The 25,625-nt window shown below is 40.7% G+C and overlaps 1 protein-coding gene across 5 annotated transcripts in view; it reads left to right on the forward strand.

Moving 5' to 3' along the window:
• Nucleotides 1-25,625, forward strand: part of Wdr7 (WD repeat domain 7) — a 283,068-nt gene that overhangs the window by 15,609 nt on the left and 241,834 nt on the right. For all 5 annotated transcript variants that reach the window (XM_017601032.3, NM_023975.2, NM_001395078.1 and 2 more), the window contains exons 4-12: nucleotides 164-242; nucleotides 3,987-4,161; nucleotides 4,812-4,888; nucleotides 5,946-6,065; nucleotides 10,828-10,973; nucleotides 11,754-11,856; nucleotides 14,637-14,778; nucleotides 15,062-15,310; nucleotides 15,945-16,165. In XM_017601032.3, coding sequence (XP_017456521.1) covers nucleotides 164-242; nucleotides 3,987-4,161; nucleotides 4,812-4,888; nucleotides 5,946-6,065; nucleotides 10,828-10,973; nucleotides 11,754-11,856; nucleotides 14,637-14,778; nucleotides 15,062-15,310; nucleotides 15,945-16,165 — 1,312 coding nt within the window. The remainder of the gene's footprint in view (nucleotides 1-163; nucleotides 243-3,986; nucleotides 4,162-4,811; nucleotides 4,889-5,945; nucleotides 6,066-10,827; nucleotides 10,974-11,753; nucleotides 11,857-14,636; nucleotides 14,779-15,061; nucleotides 15,311-15,944; nucleotides 16,166-25,625) is intronic.

Below are 25,625 nucleotides of genomic sequence, written 5' to 3' on the forward strand. Positions count from 1 at the left end.
ATAGTGAGAGAGGGGAATGGAAAATTTGATCAAGAGCAATAATGACTATAAACCTCTTTCCTTCCTGCACTATATTAGTTCCAATGGAAGCAAACTGTAAGCCACTGTGACAAGGTTACTATTGTAAATTAGATCCAGGATGAGCTATTATTTTGTCTTATAGAGAGATGTGCCTCTGGGATGTGAATGACGGCAGATGTATTGAATTTACAAAATTAGCCTGCACACATACTGGCATACAGGTTTGTATCTATTTCTTTGTCTAAGTCAACACAGTTCATGACAAGTGCATCATTAAGACATGGGACTCACTGGCCAGCCAGCTTACATATGCGTTTCAGGCCAGTGAGAAACAAACAAACAAACAAATAAGGTGCCTGGAGAATGACAGACGAGGTTGTCCTCTGGTCGCTACAGGTATGTGCACACATTTGTGTGCACCAGCTACACTCATGTAAATGCAAATTGCTTCCATTTTATATTATTTTAGTGTAAAAGCTGTGTTAAGCTCATCATACGCAATCATTTTGATTTTCATACAATTTACAATTATGGCTTAACTTCTGGCTTATGTTTTAGGGGAATTATTTATTTCTGCTGAATATATTTTGAGTACTTACAAAAAATCTAATTCTGTTGTAGACCTTCTGTGTTTAGATTAGCAGTCATATATAAATAGAAGACACCTTTTGGCAGATTCCTGGGTAGTATGGCAACTTATTCTGTCCTCCTCGCTCATTCAGATCCAGAAAGAAATTGTTTAATAATAATAATAATAATAATAATAACAACAACAACAATAGCAACAATTATATTTACTATTGTTGTTATTGTTATTACTGTCTTCATCATCGTTGTTATTATTATTGTTGTTGTTATTATTGAGACAGGACCTGTCTACATAGCTCTGACTATTCTGGAATGTACTATGTAGACCAGGCTTCCTTTGAACTCACAGTGATCTGCATGCCTTTTGCCTCCCAAGTACTGGGATTAAAGGTATGTAGCATTACATTGGCAAAGGCTGTTTTTATGTACAGAGATGACCTTTGGTGACATTTGTACTTACTGAAATTACATAAAAATAGCAATTTATTAAACAATTATGTACAACATTTTATGTTAATATTTTTGAGCATTTCATATGCATTTAGTCCATTTTCATCACACTTCTCCACTCCCAAGTTCTCCTGGGTCCCCTTCCACACCCACTTCTCAAATTCTCGTCCTCCTGGTCTGTAGATATTATGGTTTCTACTGAGTTCAGTTAGTGTTGCCTCTGTATGTACCTGGGTGACCACTTGGGCATGAGCAACCCGTGAGGGGGCTTAAGGTCACTGAAGAGCACTAACTCACGTCCCTGAGCAGCTTACCGGAAGCTGGAGGGGGTGTAGCGGTAAACAGTTAAGGCACTCTCTGCGTGGCTCTACGCCCACCCTCGGTCTTTATATTCTAATATGCCTTAATGAGCTCAATGGCTGGCCACTTCCAAACCTCCACACTGCTAGCACACACTTCTCTGGTATTCCTGAGTTACTGCATTCTAAAATCTGTGCTTTATCCCTGCTGCTCCAGACCCAGTCAGGGAAGTGGCTCCTGGGGCTGCTTTTCCAAGATTCTTACTTGGTGGGTTCTTCTACAGCTCTCATGTTTGTATCCTCTTCCTTCCTTCCTTCTGCCCTGGCTATTTCCTTCTCCCTGTCCTGTGTTTTCCCTCAGGGAATCCTCAAAGTCCTGCCTCTGTCCCCCGTCCAGCCATCGATTGCTGGCTCTTTATTGACCAGTTTAAAAAACAACTGTTGGTAGGGATGTGTGGATCCCCATGTAAGCACAAATCAAATCCCAACAGTGGGGCCTTGTGAGTCATTCATCCACTGGTGCTGGAACAGGAAATGGTGTGGTGATGCAGGCTTTGTGCAGCAGTCACGGGTGTTGAGAGTTCATGGGTGCAGTTCCTTGTCATGTCCAGCAAACAGTAGAGACATCTTTTCTTAAATGCTTGGAAAACTTGGATCTCCAAGTAGACCTCCCCCTTCCCAATACCAAAGTGTCTCAAATGCAGAATCAGTATGCAGAAAAGTGTTTGGGAATATAGCATTAAATCAAGTACAGAGGCTTTTAGTCAGGCAATTCTAATCAAATACCCATGCCCTCAGGAAAGTACTCTTCTGTGCTACTTTCTCTGAGCTCATTCTTTCCACACAGCACACCTTCCCCTTGTATGTGTGTACATGCATGAGTCTAGGAGTCCCGGGAGCCTTCTTCAGGGCTGTCCAGGGGTCGCAGGAGCCTCTTTTGGTAGTGCCTAGGGGTCCTGAGGGAAAATAACAGATTATAATATGCATGAACATCAGTCACCCTTCATGTCTATTCTCTGTTTAGCACATTACTAAATTTCCTTGTTGGCGTGAAAAAATACCTGCTAAGAAGAAATTTAGGGGAGGAAGGATTTATTTCAGGTTACTGTTTAAATGGACACAGTCTGTCATTGTCAGAAAGGCATGGTGGCAAGGTAAAGGCAGCTGATCATGGGACGTTTGCAGTTAGGAAGCAGAGAAAGAAATTCAATGTTCAGCTTAGCTCTCAGCCCATGTGCTCGCTCCACCCTCATTAAGGTGGGTACCCCTTCCTTCTTCAGTTAAGCCAATCTAGAAGTGTGAAGATATTTTGAATTCCTAACTGGTTTGTGCTGGCTGGTTTTATATCAACTTGGTACAACTTAGAGTTATTTTAAAGGAGGGAACCTCAATTGAGAAAATATCCCTTAAGTCTAGTGGTAGGGCTGTTTTTTTTTTTTTTTTTTTTTGTGGGAGGGCCCAGGTCCTTGTGGGTGGCGCTGTCCCTGTACTGGTGGACCTGACTTCTATAGGAAAGCAGGTGAGCAAGCCATGGGGAATAAGCCAGTAAGCAGCACCCTCCATGCCCCTGCCTCAACTCCTGCCTCCAGGCTCCTGCCTCCAGGCCCTGTCCTGCTGGAGCATCTGCTAGTCACTATTTCTGATGATGAACTGTTACATGACGGTGAAGGAAGGCCTTCTTCTCCACCTCGGTCATGGTGATCACCGTGATTCATCATGGCAGCAGTGACCCTCACTAAGATGTGGTTCAAGATTCTGTCAGTGGCTGGGCCGTGACGGACAGTGTATCCATCACGTTCCCCTGTTCCTATCAGAATTTGTATTGGTTCTGTGACTCACACAAGTTTCCTTTTTTATTTAATTTGTTAAGCTCATTTTATTTGTTTTCGTTTAAGGCTTGTGTGGTGATATATTCCCTTCCTTCTGGGACTCTGATGGTAGAGGCAGGTAGATCTCTTTGAATTTGATGTTAGGATAGTGTATTTGGAGAGTTCCAGGCCAACCAAAGCAGAGCAACGTTGTGAGACCCTGTGTCAAAACAAAACAAAACAAAACAAAACAAAACAACGCAACAATAGCAGCAAAACCAGAAAGCAAAGCAAAACAAAAAAACCCAAACCTAAACCAAACCAAAACACAAAACCAAAAATGAGTCTCCTACCTCCTCATGTAAAAGTCCTCTTTAGATGCTAGGATAAAAGGTAGCAATGAATATCCTAGTAAGAGCACCAGTGGAAGGGGAAGCCCTGGGTCCTGCTAAGACTGAACCCCCAGTGAACTAGACTGTTGGGGGGAGGGCGGCAATGGGGGGAGGGTCGGGAGGGGAACCCATAAGGAAGGGGAGGGGGGAGCGGGGTGTTTGCCCGGAAACCAAAGAATTATTATTAAGTATTAAATAAATTAAAAAAAAAGTTTAATCATTATTTTTGCCTCGTAAGAGTTCAGAAGCAAGTGTGTGACATTAGGAAAGTATATTGTCTTAAATACTAAAATAATCCAATACTGATTTAGTCTTCTGAAATGATTACTGGAATAGTGTAATGTTTACGTGTTTAATTAATGCATGTAATCAAGTTTCCCAACTGAAGCAGTACATTTAAAAATATAGTTTTTAAAATTTGAATTCAGTTCTACCAGTTCTCTGTTGGAAATCAGCGAGAGGGAAGGCTTCTGTGCCATGGGCATTACCCTGAAATCCTCGTTGTGGATGCCACCAGCCTTGAGGTGTTGTATTCTTTGGTATCAAAGATATCACCAGACTGGATTAGCTCCATGAGTATTATCCGCTCTCACCGGACACAAGGTCAGTACACAACTCCTTTTGGCAGCTTGAACATCTTACTGCTTAATTTACTGGAACAAGCTATAACTGGTCAGAGTTAACAATTTTGGTTATATTCTTATATTCAACAGATATTTGTTTCAGTAATTTGTGATCTGCCCCCCTCACCATGGGTTTTGGCTGAGTTAATATTTAACTCACACGTGTTAGATCGGCTTTCCTCAGTGTGACGGGTCACCACCAGGCCACGGGAAACTTTAGCTTCTGAGTCTTCTCCCGTGAGGCAGGCTTAGCATCACTAGCAGGCGGTGGGGTAAGAACTATAGCTTCCTGTGCATTTCTGGATTCTGGTCTTTCCTCTTTCCAAGAGGCACCGTTTCTCAAGGAGACAGTGAAAAGGATGAGATAAAACTGGATGAGCGTCTGGGACTGTGCTTGCAACAGTCAGCATTGCTACTGCCGCTTCATTTATTTTGAAGCCTCTCTTTGAAAACCATGAGGGTAAACGTAATTTTTTTTTCCAGAAATGGACATAATGTAAACACTGAGTTTATATTATTCGAAGCATAGGGAACCGTGTTTTTTACCTGACTTCATGAGAGCAGGCTGTTTTAATGTTAGAAGAAAGCATGGTGTGTTTTACCTTGACTTCTTGTCTCTCCCTGGTTTAGAGGACACTGTGGTAGCGCTGTCCGTGACAGGTATTCTGAAGGTGTGGATTGTGACCTCTGAAATTAGTGGATTGCAGGTGAGATGGGCAATGATACCTATCCCTATTATTCTATCATTTAAACCTGGTAGGATTTGTGTCATTCACTTAATTTTTTTTAAAAAAGCGTTTCTATTGAAATAATCACATGCGCATATTAGAAAAGATCCTTCATTGTTTGCTACTGTGAGTGAATTATTTTCCTCCGTTCGGATGGAGAGCTTTATTCCATCAAGGATGTAAAATAGGGAATGCATTGCCTATATGCAGTAGAGAAATGTAAGAGGGGTTTCCTCCTGCTTTTGTTTAGAACAAAGTTAGGAGGTGGCTTGCTTGAATGAACTAAAGAAGCCAACTACTTGTTTTAGTTACTCTTACACTGACAGAACAGTGACAGAGTGCCTGACAGACGGACGCAGTCTGAGGGAAGGTGCCTGTGCACCGTGTGGCAGCCCGGAGGCAGAGAGTAAGGAAGTGACTTAGGACCAGTATAAGTTTCAAAAGTCTGCCTCCAGCAACCAACTTCAACTGTACGCACCTCCTCGGGTTCCAGTGCCTTCCCATATCAGCAGAGGGTGCAGAATAAGGTTTACTGCTTGAGGCCATGGGACATTTCATATTCAAAAACCAATATAAAAAACAAACAAAGCATAAAAGCCATTTTTAGTTTTCTTTCATAGTCATATGGACTAGAATAATTATTTATTCTAAATGCAAAAATCAGTTTCCTAACAATATTGATATTTTCCACCTCAGTTAGGGAACTATTAGTGTTGAACTTGGAAAAGACTGGAATAATTAATCATTCTTTTTAAAAAAACTAAAGTATTTATACCTATAGGAAGACTGTAAAATTCAATCTGCCATTTCCAGTGAAGATGTTCTGACTTACACCGTCAGGGTTTAAATGTTGGACAGCTTTGTAGCAAAGACATTTTCGTCGGCTGCTCTCAGAGCACATTTTTGCTGCTGTAAAGGGTGAAATGATGGGTGTATCACATGGTACTTCTGTTCCCTTGTGGTGTATTTATCACGTTGTGATGATTTTAATTAATATATGTTATTCCTGAGACTTTGGAAATCTTTTTCTTTCCAGGACACTGAGCCAATATTTGAGGAGGAATCCAAACCAATTTATTGTCAGAATTGCCAAAGCCTCTCTTTTTGTGCATTCACACAGAGGTCGCTCTTGGTTGTATGCTCCAAGTACTGGAGGGTAAGTTGAAAACATGAAATCATATTTTTATTCTTTATGGTTCAATATAGCTTCCCAGATTTTCAAAGATACAAGACTTGGTTCTGACAGTTTTTGAGGAACTGGGATTTATTTCTATGTAGCAGTCTTTTTGTTTTACTCTGTGGAATGAATGGTTTAATGACTATTTTTTAGGTCTTAATGTCTACTTTTTGCTATTAGTTATTGTGTAAGTGGTGGGCATTTCTCTTTGTAGTATGTTATGAAACCTAAATAATACATGTTTCCTGGCTTCTTCAAATTGGAAGTCTTAACTCTGTCACTGGACAGCTAATGATGAGAGGAGGATTTTTCCGTCTGCATTGCTTGTCTTTAATAATAGAAATTAGCCAATGTGTTTTGAACATTGGTTCTGTACTTAGCAATTTTCAAAACTTTCCATGTTTTAAAAATTATTCCTTTTTTTGTGATTTTAATAAAATCATTTCCCCTTTCCTTTTCCTTCCTTTAAATAGTCCCATTTATTCCTCCTTTCTTTGTTTCACATTTATGACCTCTTCTCATTAATCACTGATGTGTGTGTGTGTGTGTGTGTGTGTGTATGTGTGTGTGTGTGTGTGTACTTTCCTAAGTACATGAACACAACCTGTATAGTGTTATTTGAATGTATGAATGTCTTCAGGGCTGACCATTTGGTATTGGATGGTGAATTGGCGTGCCTTTCCCTGGGGAAGACTGTTTCTCCAGCTCTCAACATTCCTTAGATTCCAGTCGGTCGTGTGGGCTTCCTCAAGGTCAGCTTGTCTGTTGTCACTGTCCTTGCTCAGCTTATGTGCAGGCAGTCATGCTGGCGAGACTCCATGGTGCAGCTTCTGACAGTTCTGAGAGACGTAATTTCAGAGCAAATCCTCTGCTTCTTGGGCTCTACAATCCCCACCCCCCACCCCCGCCCCAAGATCATTCTACAATGATCTCTGAGACTTAGCTGAGGGAATTATTTCGTAGGTGTATCCACTGGACTGGATTCCACAACTCTGCTTTTGGATTGATGGTTCTTTTCTGTAGTGATTTCCATCTGTTGCGAAAGAGAGGTTTCTTTGATGTAGGGTGAGGACAAATATTTAGAATTTAGTTAGGGATTATACTGGCTGAGTAATTTCAGAACTTATACCATCTGAGCAAAGTGTGCTTGTTATTTAAATCTGCTTAACAAATCACTCAAAAACTTACATTAAAACAGTAGAAATGTGTTCTTGTCCAGTTTTGTGAGGAATCAGGGCTTAGTTTAACTGGGCACCTCAGGTTGAGTTCTCCATAGGCTGTCATCACTGTATCTTTGGAGACTTTGATCTCATTTGCAAGTTTCCTGTTTGGAGGCTCTCCTGTTCTTCCTATGGGATGGTTAGGCCTTTCTTCTCTCTGACTGGTAAATGAAGACATTCTTTCCATTCCTTACTCCTTGAGCCCTCTCACTGGAGCCACCCTCAGCAGGCTAGCAGGCTTCTCTCCCAGTTACTAAACAAGTAAAGGGCATTTGAAGATGTTCTCCACACCTCTCACTATGTTTTAAAAGACAAAACATGCTCTAGGAGCGGTCAGAAAATCTAGCATGTACTGAAGGGAGGAGGGTGTTAGGTGGGCACATCTCAGAAGCCGCCTACTACGGTAGGAACAGTTGCTTTTCCTACCTTGGAATACTAATTTATTTTTATGTGTATGGATGTTTTCCTGTAGTTTGTCTATGTACCAAGTGTGTAGTAGATGACAGTTAACACAGAGGCCCACAGCTTGTCAGGTACAGAGACTAAGAGACTTGGGCATACTATGCTTCTCTCCTCGAGGGTCATGGATCTCTGTGGAAGGAGGTGGCAGAAAGATTTAAGAGCCAGAAGTGGTCCATGACTCAGTGACAGTGCCTTCCAGATACAGCAGGGCAGTTGTACATGAGAACTAACACTGCTGTGACAGCATTACATGATATGTCCTCCAGCCTGACAAACTCATGGCAGGAGGAGAGGAGATGGACATGAAGTCCCACCCCTAGTTGAGGGGCTCTTGGCATTCTAGTTTGATGGCTTCTGGGAAAGGAAAGTTAGTTTTCTTTAACGATATGACACCTGGTCTATTGACCACACTCCTGGGCAGCTCCAGTCCGAGGGAGAGTCAGCTAATACAAACCAGGCTTAGATTGGTTTAAGAAGGTGGTAGAATGAAGTTTGTTGGGTAGAGAGGTGGGGCATCTTGGAAGATTTGGGAGAGAGGAATGAATATGATCCAATAACATGGAATGAAATTCTCAAAGAATTAATTAAAACATTGTAAACTGCTTACCTGAGCTAGAATGAAGCCCGCACAGTGAGAAAAGATGTTTATGATATATGCATATATGAATAACTTGTTCAATGTTATAAAAAGCTTGTATGAGGAAGAGTAAAAATATGAATAAACCACTCGGAAAATGGGCAAAACTATTTGAGAAAAGGAGAGCCAGGTGGTTAGGAGATGTGAGAAAAGCGTGGTTTCACCGTAAGAGACGTGCATGTAAGAACAGAGCAGGACCTGGAGAGCTGGTGAGTGTTGGCAGTTGGCAGTCCTTACTCTGTAGAAGCAAGGAGTGGCATCAGACCACAGTGTCAGCAGGAGAAGCCAGGTGTTCCTGCAGATGTCCACAGCCCTACCCTGAGGGGAGAGGAGTCAGGAGGGCTCCTTGGAGCCTACTGCTATCCAGCCTCTGTGAGAGGAGAGCTCCAAGTTCAGGAGAGGTGCTGCCTCAGAGGAACAGGTAAAGAGTGAGGGAGGATGATACCTGCTACCCTGAACACACACACACACGCACACGCACACACACACACACACACACACACACACACACACACACACACACACACACAGTTAGAGCCTTCAACTCACCAGGATGACTTTGCAGGTGTCCAGAATTTGCCAGTTTTGTTATGATCAAATAACATTGTTTTGTGCCTGGCTTTTATACTTTATGACACATTTTACTTTTTCGGTCAATCAATGGCTGCTTCCATGCTTAAAAAATAACTCCTCACGTTTTTAGTAAAAGCATACAATAAGGTAGCCCCTGGGGAGAACAGGTGAAGGCTAGAGCTCCCTCAGTGGCAGATTCCTAAACCACTGCTGTGTGACTCTCAGGAAGACCACATTACACTGATATGATTGACGTTCACTTCACAGGAGCTTCCTTCCCTAGGACAGTAAGGGCATTTCTCACAAAAACCAGTCACTCCTTTCTTGCTTTTGTTGCAGTCGAGGCATTGGATAACAGTTCGGACAAACAGTAGTATAAACAAAAAGTATAAAACAAACAAACTAAAGGTCATCTAGAGAGTTTTATAATCTGAAATACTCTCAAATTTGGCCCCAAACTTTCTGTGTAGCTGGGATTGACCTCAAGCTTCTAACCCTCTTGCCTGCATCTGAGTGCTGGGGTTGGCGTTGCAGACTTACTTTGTGTAGTGGTGGAGATGGAACCCTGGGGTCCCATGCACGCCAGGCAAGCACTCTACTGAGTTATATTCCTAGCCAAAGGCCGTCGTTTTCTCTGAAGAAGAGTAACATAGAAGACTGTGCTATTGAGTGATGAATTCTCACTCCCCTTGAGCAAAATTTAGAATGTACTTTTGTCAAGTATTGCAAATATTGCAAGTGGAAGAAAGAACTAGTCTGTTAGAAATGTAAGCCTAGGGGTTTATACCTCCTAGTTTTGTCACATATTGGTATATACCTATATACCTATTTCTTCTTTCTTTCTCCTCCTTCTTCCCTTCTTCCCTTCCTTCCCTCCTTCCTTCTTTCCTTCTTTCCTTCCTTCCTTCTGTTCTTTTTTCTTCTTTCTTTCTTTTCTTTTTTTCTTTTCTTTCTCTTTTCTTTTTTTTCTTTCTTTCTTTCTTTTTTTTTTTTTTTTTTTTGAGGCAGGGTATTATTATGTGGCCCTGACTGACCTGCAACTCTTATGTAGATCAGGCTAGCCTCAAACTCATAGAGATCTACTGGCCTCTGCTGAGATTACCATTGTGCACCATACCCAGTTTCTGATGCATTGAACAAGTGTTGCTAGTGTCCTCTGTATCCCTCTCCTGAGGGTAGATCAGGGGGCCAATAGCTGCTTGCCTGTGTCTTTTAGTGTGTCTGAGGGTCAGGTACGATAAATATAAATGTACCGTGAACTTCGTGTGCTTTGTAAAAGTGAGCCTATGCAAGGTCACTGGGTGCTGTTCCTAGTGGAATTACAGCACCTTGGCCTTTCCATACAGAATTATTAAATATTAAAATGGAATCTTTTAACTTCCTATTCATAATAATAATTTTAGGACACTGATGCAGTAAGGCCAAGCAAGATAATTCTACTGAGCAGAAAATAATATAATGTCAGAGTATAGGGTCAGAAATGTACCAGATACAGTATCAGTTATGGTAAGTATTCTAGAGGGTGGAGTTCTTAGTATTTGCCTTTATCCAAGGTGCGCCTCCTTCCTTGACATACAGCAGACTAAGGGTTCTGGTTACTACACTGGGTCCATACTTGTTGCATTTGACCGAGTCCATTGTCTGCCCGAGGCTGCCTAGAGCTGGGGCCTATGGTGACTGCCCCAGATCTCCCTGAGAAAATAGCTTCATCTGCTGAATCATATTTCAAAAGCCTGGGTTTGTTCAAATATGTTTTCAGAACTTTTCTTCCAGGTGAAGTGTTATTCTGTCTTATTTAAATCATACCATGCTAGAATAAATTAAAATTGTGAATTCCTTTTTCTCCTAGGTGTTCGATGCTGGCGACTACTCCCTGCTGTGTTCAGGTCCTAGTGAAGATGGACAGACATGGACTGGAGGGGACTTTGTGTCTGCAGACAAAGTCATTATTTGGACTGAAAACGGGCAGAGTTACATTTACAAACTCCCTGCCAGGTATGAAATAGATAAAATAGAAAGATTTTAGTTAAATGTAAAGGATTCAGAATTTGAGGTATAACTCTAAAGTAAGAATGTTTATGGAGTGTAAATATTTAGCTTCAGGATGTCTTTTTTTTTTTTTGGTTCTTTTTTTCGGAGCTGGGGACCGAACCCAGGGCCTTGCGCTTCCTAGGTAAGCGCTCTACCACTGAGCTAAATCCCCAGCCCCACTTCAGGATGTCTTAAGGTTTGTATGTAATCCCAGTTTTACTTCTAGGTACAAAGAAACAGGTAGACTTGTTTACACTCATTTATTTACTATATGCATGTATGTGCATGTGTGCATGCATATACCACTGTGTATATGTGCAGGTCAGAGGACAACTCATGGGCATCAGTTCTTTCCTTCCATGTAGGTTCCAAGGATCAAACTCAGGTTGTCAGACCTGGCAGCAAGCCCTCTTACCTGTGAGAAGTCTCATGAACCTTTAAAGAATGTTTTTTTTTTTTTAAAAAGCTATTTAATCTGTACTTAAATTAATTGAAACTTAAAAATCCCATTTTTGTCTCTTGTGATAAACCTTGGAATAAAATATTTCACATCATTTCCTTTATTATTTTATTTTATTTTTGAGACAGGATCTCACTACGTAGCTCTGGCTGTCTTAGATAGAACTCACTATGTAGCCCAGGCTGGCTTTGAACTGCCTCTGCCTGCAAGTGCTGGGACTGAAGGGGTGCGCCACCACACCTCGCTGTCCTATGGGTATTTTGATGCTTACTTTCCTGTTTCAGTTGCCTTCCAGCTAGTGATTCATTCCGCAGTGACGTGGGGAAAGCAGTTGAAAATCTGATTCCTCCCGTGCAGCATAGCCTCTTGGATCAGAAGGATAGAGAGGTAAAGTCCTTCAGGTGTTGTTTCTGACTGATAGTTACATTGATGTGTATAGCTTTCCAGAGGCTCAGTGAAGCCCAGCAGAGTGTTAGATCTCACAGAACATTGATTGGGTGAGTTACAAGCACATTTCAAAATTTGCAGATTTTTAATATGCAATTTAACTATTAAGTAGTACCTGCCTTTATGTAAGAATACAAGTGATCTTATCTTGATTATGGATTAGAATTGACCTTTTACAAAATTCATATTGACCATGAAGTTATTGTATACTCACACAGTTAGAACACAGTGAAGATGGTTTTTAAAGGCGAGGGTAATAAGGGTGCTAATGCTGACGATGCTGTTATTTGATTCATGCATCGCAGTATCCCTCAGATCAAGTAGTGACTCAAAAACCTGGACACTAAAAGTAAAAATTAAGCATTTTTTTTCTGTATTGAAATAGAAACTCATGGTGTTTTCTAAAAGCCTTGTTGTACTATTTAGAATTGAATTGCGTGTGCTGGAGGGAGGGCTCAGTGGCTTAGAGCGTTTGTTGCTCTTCCAGAGGCTCTTGGTTCAGTTCCCAGCCCCACATGGTTGCTCACAACTGACACTAACTGTGGTCCTAGGGGAACCATACCGTTTTCTAGTCTTTATGGGCAGCAGGCCACACATGCAGTACACAAAAGCAGGTCAAGACTCATACACATAAAATAAAAGAAAAGTGAAATGTAGTAACACTTATCCTGGATTTGCATTCGGGTCTCTGGGAACATTGAGAAGGAAAGCTTTGTCCAGGAGAGGAAAGTCTTGTGTGCTTTGGTGTAGGTTGGGCTCCAGTTTAGCATCCTGACCCTTATGCCCATGGAGAATGGAGGCAGGGTAAGCAGAAGGGAAATGACTTTGTCAATGAATATTTTAAATATAGAATTTATCAATCTAGGTATACTTTACAATCCTAAATGAATTATTTTCTCTCTCCTTTCTTGAACTCTTAACTTGCTACTGTCCAGCTGGGTCAGTCACTTCCAGCCAAACTAAGGGGTAGGGACGTGTATGAAAAAAGCTGCGTTAAAGAACACAACATACAGTGTTCACTTCACTCCTTGTTGCTGTCACAAAATACTTAACTTCACAGTAAAAGAAGCAGCGTGTACCTTGCCTTAGAATCGGAGGATCCCGTCTGTCTGTCTTGGTGGGGAGATCAAGGCAGGGCCTAAGGCAGCTGGTCCCATTGCTTCCATCGTCAGAATGCTGGCTCAGCTTGCCTTCTGCCTGCTGCAGTCCTCCCCCAGCCTGTGGAAATCTAGACGATCCTTTACGCACATCTTCAGACACCCCGACTTTCTGGATTCTAGATCCTGTCGAGTTGGCAACCATTATTACCCATCATGTGCCTGTGTTCCTCTTTAAATACCAGCTGTCTAGTATGTGCTAGTTTAAGTTGAAGTGTATGTGTGACGTGGTGAGAGACGCCCAGACGCTGAAATGCTTGTAGCTTCCATAGCTTCTCCTTATTAAGTGTGGAATTTTTGAATTTAAATCATCCAAGTTTGGGGCTGGGGATTTAGCTCAGTGGTAGAGCGCTTACCTAGGAAGCGCAAGGCCCTGGGTTCAGTCCCCAGCTCCGAAAAAAAAGAACCAAAAAAAAAAAAAATCATCCAAGTTTAAGCAAAGTTAAATACTTGCCTATACGTACTATAGGTAGTCTCTAGAGGCCAGTGATTTCTGTGAGGCAGTCACCTATACGTACTATAGGTAGTTTCCAGAGGCCAATGACTTCTGTGAGGCAGTCGAATACTGCAACTGGATTATTTGTTAGCTATAATTTTTGAAACTGAATTTTATATTATAATTTTTTTACGCAAAATTGTTAGTTTGTTACAATTAGTTATATAAATGTGGTTAATCAAATGCTATAAAGTATCCTTATTTTAAAAAATGGATGGGCCAGAGAGGTAGCTTAGCTCTTAAGAGTGCTGGCTGCTCTTCCAGACATCAGGGCTTGATTTCCACTACCCATATGGCCTCTCCCAACCATCTGCAACTCCAGGACCAAGGATCTGGAGCCCTTTTCTGTCCTCCACACTCACCAGGCACTCTCATGTTGTATGGAAATGCTATTATTGCTAGTGACTTAAGAGAAGGAAGAAAGATAGCATTAGTGAATTCGTTTCTTTTCTAAGGTGATTTATTTTAGTTGTTACGTTTTGAATTTCATACTAAATTCTGTATTTACATCATTCCTATCTCGTGCCTTCCCAGCCCAACTTCTCCCCTGACTCTTGGTTCCTGCTCAACCTGGGCCTTCCTCCTCTTTCCTTACCACTGTTAGCCAGAGATGTGACTAGCAATACATTCTGCTGAGTCCGCTTACTGCTGCTTATGTGTACAGCTCTTTTTTATTTTTATTTTTTACAGTGCAGACTTCTTTTTTGTTAAGAGTGACCTGATTTCTATATTAATTATTTAACAACAAATAAGTAACTTTCCCTGTGATTGGTAACCACTTTCTATAAAGTGGAACACAGGACTATAATCACTGGTTTAGAGAAAGGCTATACATAAATAAAAGGTTTGCATTCCCTTAGCCTTTGTTTCTCCTGTAGTTGACATAAATATTAACACTATTAAATTACATGAAAATACACTGCATAATCATGCTGTAAGTTCTTTTAGAACTGTGGTATATGAATCAAAGGATCTAAACACTTTAGCATGAACACGTTAATCTAAAAATTCCAAATAACAGCTAAAGACACTTGATTTTTCTTTTTCTTTTTTCTTTTCTCTGGCAGTTGGTAATTTGTCCTCCTGTTACTCGGTTTTTCTATGGATGCAAGGAATATTTGCATAAGCTACTAATTCAGGGTGATTCTTCTGGAAGGTTAAGTATTTGGAACATAGCAGACATAGCAGACAAACAGGAAGCCAATGAAGGTAATAGTAAATCTGCACATGGAGTTCGTAATTCTTTCTATAACATTCTGAACCTTAAAAAAATTTAAAATATCTATGTATCACTTTCTTCTAAGTATTATATTTGATGAAAGTAAACTCTTGGTACATTGCTGAATCAATCAATCAACATTATTTAATGTCATTATTTTTTAAACATATATGTATTTATTTTGTATGACACCAAACCTCAATCAACATTATTTAATGTCATTATTTTTTAAACATATACGTATTTATTTTGTATGACACCAAACCTCTACAGGGCTAAAAACGACAACTTGTATTAGTTTGCAAGATGCATTTGACAAACTGAAGCCTTGTCCTGCTGGAATTATCGATCAGCTGAGTGTGATTCCAAACAGCAACGAACCACTTAAAGTAACTGCGAGTGTCTACATACCAGCACACGGGCGCCTTGTTTGCGGCCGGGAAGACGGAAGCATCATTATTGTCCCTGCCACCCAGACGGCCATAGTTCAGCTGCTGCAGGGAGAACACATGCTCAGACGAGGTACATTGAAGATCCACCATGTGCGCTGTGTTCTGAGCATCTGCAACCCTGCCATTGAATTTCCCCATGCTGTTGTTTAAGAACTAAAGCCAGTTGGTGTTGCTAGTACAGTTGGTTGTAGACATTCAGTTAAATTCTAAATCTCTGTTACGGAAAAATAGTACGAATGACTGTAAATAAGAACGCATTCAGTTTTCATCTCCTTCACATGTATCATAAATTATTAGTTGAGTTGATTACTATATATTATCAGCAATATTGATACTCTTCTAAAACAGTGCTGTTGAATTAATGTAATTTTTTTGTAGCAGTATGAACAGTAAAGTAAATAATGGGAATTAACTACTGCATGTTATGTACTCAACATAGCAGCATTATTTTCATTTCTATTTGTAATAAATATGGGAATTATTTTATATTTTGTACTAATTCTTTACAGTTTGACATATAGCATGCATGCACAAAGCCTAGCATCATTTTAAAGGCCTGCTAGTTTTGGGGAACTAGCTCTACCCTGCTGCATAGACCTGTTCTACAAGGAGAGGTTATGGCGCTTCAGACATTTTACATTTGCCCTTTGAAGCATTGTGAAGGCTTTAATTTTCCAATTCTGAATTCCAAACCTCTTTCGCAGGTTGGCCCCCGCACAGAACCCTCCGTGGCCACCGGAACAAAGTCACATGTTTGCTGTATCCTCATCAGGTCTCAGCTCGGTATGATCAAAGATACCTGATATCCGGAGGTGTGGATTTTTCCGTCATCATTTGGGACATTTTTTCCGGAGAAATGAAACATATCTTCTGTGTTCATGGTGGTGAGATCACACAACTTCTGGTCCCGCCAGAAAACTGTAGTGTAAGTTGCTTTATATAATATGATTCTTTTGTGGTAGAGGGAGGGGCTGTGTTGTTCTCAAGCATATAAATGGGATCCACAGTAACTTAACGGGTAAGACTTGTTTTATTTTTGGTAAATATGGACCTAATATTTATTTCTCATTTTTGATGATAATTAAATTGTCAGAGCTGCTTTTCTGTTAGTACATCTATTTAGAGCAAACTAACAAAATAAATTATTTAGCATGTGTATACTTCTGCATGTAGACATTGAGTTCTTTAAAATATTAGCTAAATTTCCTTATAGATTACATTGTCACACAATCTCTAAAATGGTCCAGCAGGGGGCAGCATGGCCTTCGGAGACCGTAATGTAGGCAGCAGCTATGTTTGTGCCTTCATTTACAGTGCTGGGTTTCTGTTTCCCAGGTACAGGTCTGACAGTGTGAATAGCATACGTGACTAAATATATATTAGTTTGACAAATGTTCACCACCAGACAGAAGAGTTAACAAATTACATCCTCTTTTTCTTTATTTTTTTTAGAATTTTATATTTGAGTACTAAAATGATTTACATTGTTTTCACCTCTCCCTTCCCTTCAGCTCATCCTGCACACCCCTTACTCCTTTTCAGATTCATGTTATCCTCTTTTAAAAGTCTGCTTATGCACACACACGCGCGCACACACACACACACACACACACACACACACACACCCTACCTTACAAAATGCGTGTGTGTTGGTTGTGTACAGGTATTTAGTGCTGAGCACTGGGATTGGATAATCTATCAGGAGGCTTGTTCCTGGAAGAATTGATTCTTTCTCTCTCAGCAGTCATTAATTGCCTGTAAGGTCTCCATTTCTGGGTAGGACCTTGCGAGGTTTACGCTGTCAACACTGGCATGTCAGCTTGTGTTGTCGTTATGCAGGTGTTAGGGGGGCAGCTGTTTTGTCAGGATTTCGTGACCGCGGTTTCCGCATCATATCTAGAAGACAATGTTTCCTACAGCAGGCATCCGGCCCTCAGGCTCACACGGAATTTCTGCCCAGTCTGCTTCAATCTTCCCTAAGCCTTAGTTTTTCTTTCTAGTAATTTTCCTTTCATTCTAAGGACTGAAAGCTTTTTTCCTGATTAGCATTTTTCTTGCATTTTGAGTCTGAATTTTTCTTGTAAGCTGGATTTGAATGTCATGTTTCAGAAGATGTTTGTAAGCCTAGCACAGTATCTGAGTCAAGCAAAGGAAACATGTTTATGTAATTACCAAAAGCAGGGAGCAGGATGTTACTGCTTATTAAAGAGAATTGTCAGGCCTTGGTGATTAAGAGCATTTGTTGCTTTTTCAGAGGATCCATGTTCAGTTCCCAAAACCCATGTGCAAGTTCACAACTATAATTTCAGTTTCCGGGGTTTTGATGCCCTCTCTGGTTTCCTTAATCAAACTGTATTCACCCGTTATATAAATACATACATGCAGGCAAACACATTTATACACACATCATATACACACACAACATTTTTTTTTTTCAGAGCTGGGGACCGAACCCAGGGCCTTGCGCTTGCTAGGCAAGTGCTCTACCACTGAGCTAAATCCCCAACACCACACACAACTTTTAAAAATGTAGTTATCTACAGTGTTCTTTTTTCTCTTTACACCTAATTCATTATATTTCGAGAGCATTTTCATACCATCAGTGAAATTGAAAAATTAAAAATTAGGTAAATAATTCTAGATTGCATAATGGAGGGCAGGACTGAAAGTGACTTTCCTACCTGACTCCCAGCCCAGTGTGGCCAGTGGCAGTCCTTGGTTGAAAGTGTTTCTAGGAATCTGCTGCTGACAGAAAGGGCTGGAGATTTGCTAGAAGGGAAGCTTGGGAAGGTTGAAGGGAAAGAGCTAAGCTGGTGTCAGGATACAGGTAATTTAAAAAGATGTCCTCCTATTTCTTTATGCATTTATGTATATATTTCTTTTTGAGAAAGGGTCTCACTTGTAGCTCTGGCTGTGGAACACACTGTGTACACCAGGCTGGTCTGGAATCACAGAGATCCCTCTGACTCCGTCTCTTAAATGCTGGGATCAAAGGCGTTCACTGCTGTGCTTGGCTTTCTGTTCATCATTCTATGTTAGTACAACGTTGCTTTTAGTGATTTAAGAGGCAATTTTAATTTAATTTTACTGGTTTTCTGTTACTAGGCATAAGCATTAGTATAGCTAAATGTTTTTGTAGGTTGAGAACTTTTTCTAATAGATTCTTAAGTTGGGATTTGTATACAAAAATAAATGAATTTTTATATACCTTTTTTCATACAGTCTTGATCATACTTTTTTTTCCCTCCCTTAACTCCTCCCAGATCCTTCAACCTTTAGGGTTTTTTTTTAAATCTTTCTCTTTTGAAAACGAAAACCCTTGCTTTCCTCCCAACCATATGTTCTCTCTCTCTTAAAAAACACAAACAACCCTGCCCCCCAACCCCCAAACAAACACTACAAACGTACAGAACGGAAAGTAAAAACAAACATGGGGTATATATCCACCACACTCCAGGGCAGCCTCATGCCCAGGAGCAGTTGGCCAACAGCAAACAAACTTCCCCTTTGTGTGGGTGTGTGGACTTTTGTGTTTTGTTCTGACGTTATTTTGTCATAGTTTTCAAGGCATTTGGACTGAAGTGGCCATATCACCCTCCAAAAACTAGAATTAGGTCTAGTTGCCACTGCACTAGCAGAATTCTTTACCATCCTCTTCAGTCTTAAAACTTAATTAATTTGGGGGGCATATATGGAGACTAGGCAAGAAAAGCTCCTGCTTTATTTAGAAAGATAGACTACATTGGACATTTTTGGCTGGTCCATGTAGTCTGTGCTTTCTAATCTTTCTTAACCTTTGTGGTATGAGGGATCACACTCAGGACTTCGAGTGTTAGGCAAGTGCTCCCCCCATCTGGCTGCACCACAACCCTTGCGTTATCAACACCGGTTTTCCTTCTGCGTCTGAGCTTTGCTCTGAAGTCCCTAAGCAGTCCAGGTGACTCTGGAACTTGGGACTCCCTCTGCCTTTGGCTCCTGAATGCTGGAATTGTGGCTACGACGCTTGGCTTTTGTTTAGTTTTTACTCTGTGGTCATCTGCTGCTGTATTTAAGATAAAATGATATTTTTATGCTATATCTTACTTAAATAGTCAAATTATGTAATGTGCTCCAACTCTTTTGTAGGGTCCTGAAAAGAGCAATACAATATTAAGGAATTTTCAGTGGAGGAAGGTCCCTTTCACAGCAGTAAGAGAGATTCAGTCAGCCTGCTGGCTGTGTCAATATTAAACCAAATATTTAAGAAATGTCTCTATTTTTGTACATTTTTATGTCTGTCTTAAGCCAAAAGAAGATTCCAATGGGCATGAATTTAATTATTTATCTATTATTTAGTGTGTGTGTGTGTCTGTGTGTGTGTGTGTGTGTGTGTGTGTGTGTGTTATGGGTGTGTGTCTGTGTGTCTGTGTGTCTGTGTGTCTGTGTGTCTTTGTGTCTGTGTGTGCGTATTTTGGGTACACATGTGCGTCTTTTGGAGGCCAGGTTACTTATTCAACTGCATGGGACTGTTTTGATTTGGGACAAGGGTATAATTGTGAATAAGATATAGTTCATGTTCGAGTAAGTTTAATCTAGGGAGTCAGATTAGCAAGCAAGCGGTCTGACTCATGAAGCAGTTGTGAAGTTTGATTCAGCAGAACACATTTTTACCCATCACAGCTCTTTGAGAACAGAAGAGACTTTCAGGAAAGCGGCTCAGGGTAGTTTTGGGAGACTCAGAAAGATCACATCCATTGCGTTGGGCTACTTTTGTGTGTGTGTTTATGAAGTCACAGATGGTGTGCCAAGAAAGGCCAATTCTCGGGCGATTTTGCCCATTTGCAGTAGGGCTGTGAGCTCTTTATAACTGCTTTCTTCTCATCCACGCTTAAGTTGCGTGGGTTAGGATTGTTCAAGTAAGGAGTCTCTTATTTCTTCCCACTCTGACTTTGAAACTTTCAGAGAGGGTGGGAAGAAGGATCAATTAATTATATTTTAAAGGTTGACAAGGTAATTGTCCATATTTGAGGGATAATACAGCAACTCTGTATCTTTTTATTACTTGGAATAGAAATTTCAAGATATGAAGAGACTGAGTGAGAAGTTTTATTGTCTCCTAATTTCTTAGAAAATAGTTTTAAATTCTACTTTTTCCTCTCTGCTCATTGTCCAAAATTGTGGTTTTCAGTTGCCTGAAAAACTCAACAGAGTCGTTTCTTTGTGATACCCCTGTGTGGATCACAGAGGGGTGCAACTGTTACCTTTGTGGGGCCTTTGTCAGGGAGACCGCACATCATAAAAGCAGGAGATCTTGCCCCTTTTATTGACTTTCGTAGGACATACATTGACTTCCTCACTACTCTCTTGCCTAGTAGTGTACTTTCTTTTTTTTTTTTTTTTTTTTTTTCAAAACTCCCTCAAGATTTTATTTCATGCAAGTCAGAATAACTGTAATGAAGAAAGGAAAAACAAACCCAGGCAAGGTTGGGAAGGCGTGGGGAGTTGGACCTTCACACAGTTCGTGGGAACGTCAATTACTGCTGAAGTGGAAACCAGTGTGGAAATTGCTCAAAAACAAACAAACAAAAAGCAAAAGGACTCCTACATGATCTAGCTGTAATATTTTTGGGTATATATCTGAAGAAATCCAAATCAGCATACACACACATCCGGGCTTATTTTGGCCCAGTTCACAGAAGCCAAGGAACAGAATGAGCCTGGGTACCTGCCAGCAGAAAAAATGATTTTTACATAAAGTACCTATACATAGTGGAGTTTTATTTAGCCATAAGAAGAACAAAATCATCATTTTTCACAACAATGGATAGAACTGGATATGGGTTGTGCAAAGCAAAGTAAGGTAGACTCTAGAAGACAGGTGTCATGTGCACACACAGAGTCAGAAGGAAAACAAAAGAACATGAGAGTGCAAGGGAGCAAGGAGAGTTGGGGAGAGCATGGAGAGTTGGGGAGAGCATGGAGAGTTGGGGAGAGCATGGAGAGTTGGGGAGAGCATGGAGAGTTGGGGCGAGCATGGAGAGTTGAGGAGAGCATGGAGAGTTGGGGAGAGCATGGAGAGTTGGGGAGAAGAGCATGGAGAGTTGGGGAGAAGAGCATGGAGAGTTGGGGAGAAGAGCATGGAGAGTTGGGGAGAGCATGGAGAGTTGGGGAGAGCATGGAGAGTTGGGGAGAGCATGGAGAGTTGGGGAGAGCATGGAGAGAGAGGGAGGGTGGAGGAGAGAATGGGGAGAGAGGGAGAATGGGATAAAGGATAGGGAAAAGGGGTGCATAATTGGTGTGTGTGTGAGTGTGGTTATGATCAAAATACATTATAGCTCATATGAAAATGTCAAGTCCATTATTTTATATAAGTCAGAATGTGCTAAAACAAGAGAGGGCACTAGAAGAATTTGGGGACAGTCTACTTGATTTTTTTTTTTTTTTGTTTTTTTTTTTATTAACTTGAGTATTTCTTATATACATTTCGAGTGTTATTCCCTTTCCCGGTTTCCCGGCAAACATCCCCCTCCCCCTCCCCTTCCTTATGGGTGTTCCCCTCCCAACCCTCCCCCCATTGCCGCCCTCCCCCCATAGACTAGTTCACTGGGGGTTCAGTCTTAGCAGGACCCAGGGCTTCCCCTTCCACTGGTGCTCTTACTAGGATATTCATTGCTACCTATGGGGTCAGAGTCCAGGGTCAGTCCATGTATAGTCTTTAGGTAGTGGCTTAGTCCCTGGAAGCTCTGGTTGCTTGGCATTGTTGTACTTTTGGGGTCTCGAGCCCCTTCAAGCTCTTCCAATTCTTTCTCTGATTCCTTCAATAGGGGACCTATTCTCAGTTCAGTGGTTTGCTGCTGGCATTCGCCTCTATATTTGCTGTATTCTGGCTGTGTCTCTCAGGAGCGATCTACATCCGGCTCCTGTCGGTCTGCACTTCTTTGCTTCATCCATCTTGTCTAATTGGGTGGCTGTATATGTATGGGCCACATGTGGGGCAGGCTCTGAATGGGTGTTCCTTCAGTCTCTGTTTTAATCTTTGCCTCTCCCTTCCCTGCCAAGGGTATTCTTTTTCCTCATTTAAAGAAGGAGTGAAGCATTCACATTTTGATCATCCGTCTTGAGTTTCGTTTGTTCTAGGGATCTAGGGTAATTCAAGCATTTGGGCTAATAGCCACTTATCAATGAGTGCATACCATGTATGTCTTTCTGTGATTGGGTTAGCTCACTCAGGATGATATTTTCCAGTTCCAACCATTTGCCTACGAATTTCATAAACTCGTTGTTTTTGATAGCTGAGTAATATTCCATTGTGTAGATGTACCACATTTTCTGTATCCATTCCTCTGTTGAAGGGCATCTGGGTTCTTTCCATTTTCTGGCTATTATAAATAAGGCTGCGATGAACATAGTGGAGCACGTGTCTCTTTTATATGTTGAGGCATCTTTTGGGTATATGCCCAAGAGAGGTATAGCTGGATCCTCAGGCAGTTCAATGTCCAATTTTCTGAGGAACCTCCAGACTGATTTCCAGAATGGTTTTACCAGTCTGCAATCCCACCAACAATGGAGGAGTGTTCCTCTTTCTCCACATCCTCGCCAGCATCTGCTGTCACCTGAGTTTTTGATCTTAGCCAATCGCACTGGTGTGAGGTGAAATCTCAGGGTTGTTTTGATTTGCATTTCCCTTATGACTAAAGATGTTGAACATTTCTTTAGGTGTTTCTCCGCCATTCGGCATTCCTCAGCTGTGAATTCTTTGTTTAGCTCTGAACCCCATTTTTTAATAGGGTTATTTGTTTCCCTGCGGTCTAACTTCTTGAGTTCTTTGTATATTTTGGATATAAGGCCTCTATCTGTTGTAGGATTGGTAAAGATCTTTTCCCAATCTGTTGGTTGCCGTTTTGTCCTAACCACAGTGTCCTTTGCCTTACAGAAGCTTTGCAGTTTTATGAGATCCCATTTGTCGATTCTTGATCTTAGAGCATAAGCCATTGGTGTTTTGTTCAGGAAATTTTTTCCAGTGCCCATGTGTTCCAGATGCTTCCCTAGTTTTTCTTCTATTAGTTTGAGTGTGTCTGGTTTGATGTGGAGGTCCTTGATCCACTTGGACTTAAGCTTTGTACAGGGTGATAAGGATGGATCGATCTGCATTCTTCTACATGTTGCCCTCCAGTTGAACCAGCACCATTTGCTGAAAATGCTATCTTTTTTCCATTGGATGGTTTTGGCTCCTTTGTCAAAAATCAAGTGACCATAGGTGTGTGGGTTCATTTCTGGGTCTTCAATTCTATTCCATTGGTCTATCTGTCTGTCTCTGTACCAATACCATGCAGTTTTTATCACTATTGCTCTGTAATACTGCTTGAGTTCAGGGATAGTGATTCCCCCTGAAGTCCTTTTATTGTTGAGGATAGCTTTAGCTATCCTGGGTTTTTTGTTATTCCAGATGAATTTGCAAATTGTTCTGTCTAACTCTTTGAAGAATTGGATTGGTATTTTGATGGGGATTGCATTGAATCTGTAGATTGCTTTTGGTAAAATGGCCATTTTTACTATATTAATCCATTTTTACTATATTAATCCTGCCAATCCATGAGCATGGGAGATCTTTCCATCTTCTGAGGTCTTCTTCAATTTCTTTCCTCAGTGTCTTGAAGTTCTTATTGTACAGATCTTTTATTTGCTTGGTTAAAGTCACACCGAGGTACTTTATATTATTTGGGTCTATTATGAAGGGTGTCGTTTCCCTAATTTCTTTCTCGGCTTGTTTCTCTTTTGTATAGAGGAAGGCAACTGATTTATTTGAGTTAATTTTATACCCAGCCACTTTGCTGAAGTTGTTTATCAGCTTTAGTAGTTCTCTGGTGGAACTTTTGGGATCACTTAAATATACTATCATGTCATCTGCTCTTCTTTTCCGATCTGTATCCCTTTGATCTCCTTTTGTTGTCTGATTGCTCTGGCTAGAACTTCAAGAACTATATTGAATAAGTAGGGAGAGAGTGGGCAGCCTTGTCTAGTCCCTGATTTTAGTGGGATTGCTTCAAGTTTCTCTCCATTTAGTTTAATGTTAGCAACTGGTTTGCTGTATATGGCTTTTACTATGTTTAGGTATGGGCCTTGAATTCCTATTCTTTCCAGGACTTTTATCATGAAGGGGTGTTGAATTTTGTCAAATGCTTTCTCAGCATCTAATGAAATGATCATGTGGTTCTGTTCTTTCAGTTTGTTTATATAATGGATCACGTTGATGGTTTTCCGTATATTAAACCATCCCTGCATGCCTGGGATGAAGCCTACTTGATCATGGTGGATGATTGTTTTGATGTGCTCTTGAATTCGGTTTGCCAGAATTTTATTGAGTATTTTTGCGTCGATATTCATAAGGGAAATTGGTCTGAAGTTCTCTTTCTTTGTTGTGTCTTTGTGTGGTTTAGGTATAAGAGTAATTGTGGCTTCGTAGAAGGAATTCGGTAGGGCTCCATCTGTTTCAATTTTGTGGAATAGTTTGGATAATATTGGTATGAGGTCTTCTATGAAGGTTTGATAGAATTCTGCACTAAACCTGTCTGGACCTGGGCTCTTTTTGGTTGGGAGACCTTTAATGACTGCTTCTATTTCCTTAGGAGTTATGGGATTATTTAACTGGTTTATCTGTTCCTGATTTAACTTCGATACCTGGTATCTGTCTAGGAAATTGTCCATTTCCTGAAGATTTTCAAATTTTGTTGAATATAGGTTTTTATAGTAAGATCTGATGATTTTTTGAATTTCCTCTGAATCTGTAGTTATGTCTCCCTTTTCATTTCTGATTTTGTTAATTTGGACGCACTCTCTGTGTCCTCTCGTTAGTCTGGCTAAGGGTTTATCTATCTTGTTGATTTTCTCAAAGAACCAACTTTTGGTTCTGTTGATTCTTTCTATGGTCCTTTTTGTTTCTACTTGGTTGATTTCAGCTCTGAGTTTGATTATTTCCTGCCTTCTACTCCTCCTGGGTGTATTTGCTTCTTTTTGTTCTAGAGCTTTTAGGTGTGCTGTCAAGCTGCTGACATATGCTCTTTCCTGTTTCTTTCTGCAGGCACTCAGCGCTATGAGTTTTCCTCTTAGCACAGCTTTCATTGTGTCCCATAAGTTTGAGTATGTTGTATCTTCATTTTCATTAAATTCTAAAAAGTTTTTAATTTCTTTCTTTATTTCTTCCTTGACCAGGTTATCATTGAGTAGAGCATTGTTCAATTTCCACGTATATGTGGGCATTCTTCCCTTATTGTTATTGAAGACCAGTTTTAGGCCGTGGTGGTCTGATAGCACGCATGGGATTATTTCTATCTTTCTGTACCTGTTGAGGCCCGTTTTTTGACCAATTATATGGTCAATTTTGGAGAAAGTACCATGAGGAGCTGAGA

This window comes from Rattus norvegicus, chromosome 18 (assembly GCF_036323735.1).
Source record: "Rattus norvegicus strain BN/NHsdMcwi chromosome 18, GRCr8, whole genome shotgun sequence".
In the NCBI taxonomy this organism is placed as follows: domain Eukaryota; kingdom Metazoa; phylum Chordata; class Mammalia; order Rodentia; family Muridae; genus Rattus; species Rattus norvegicus.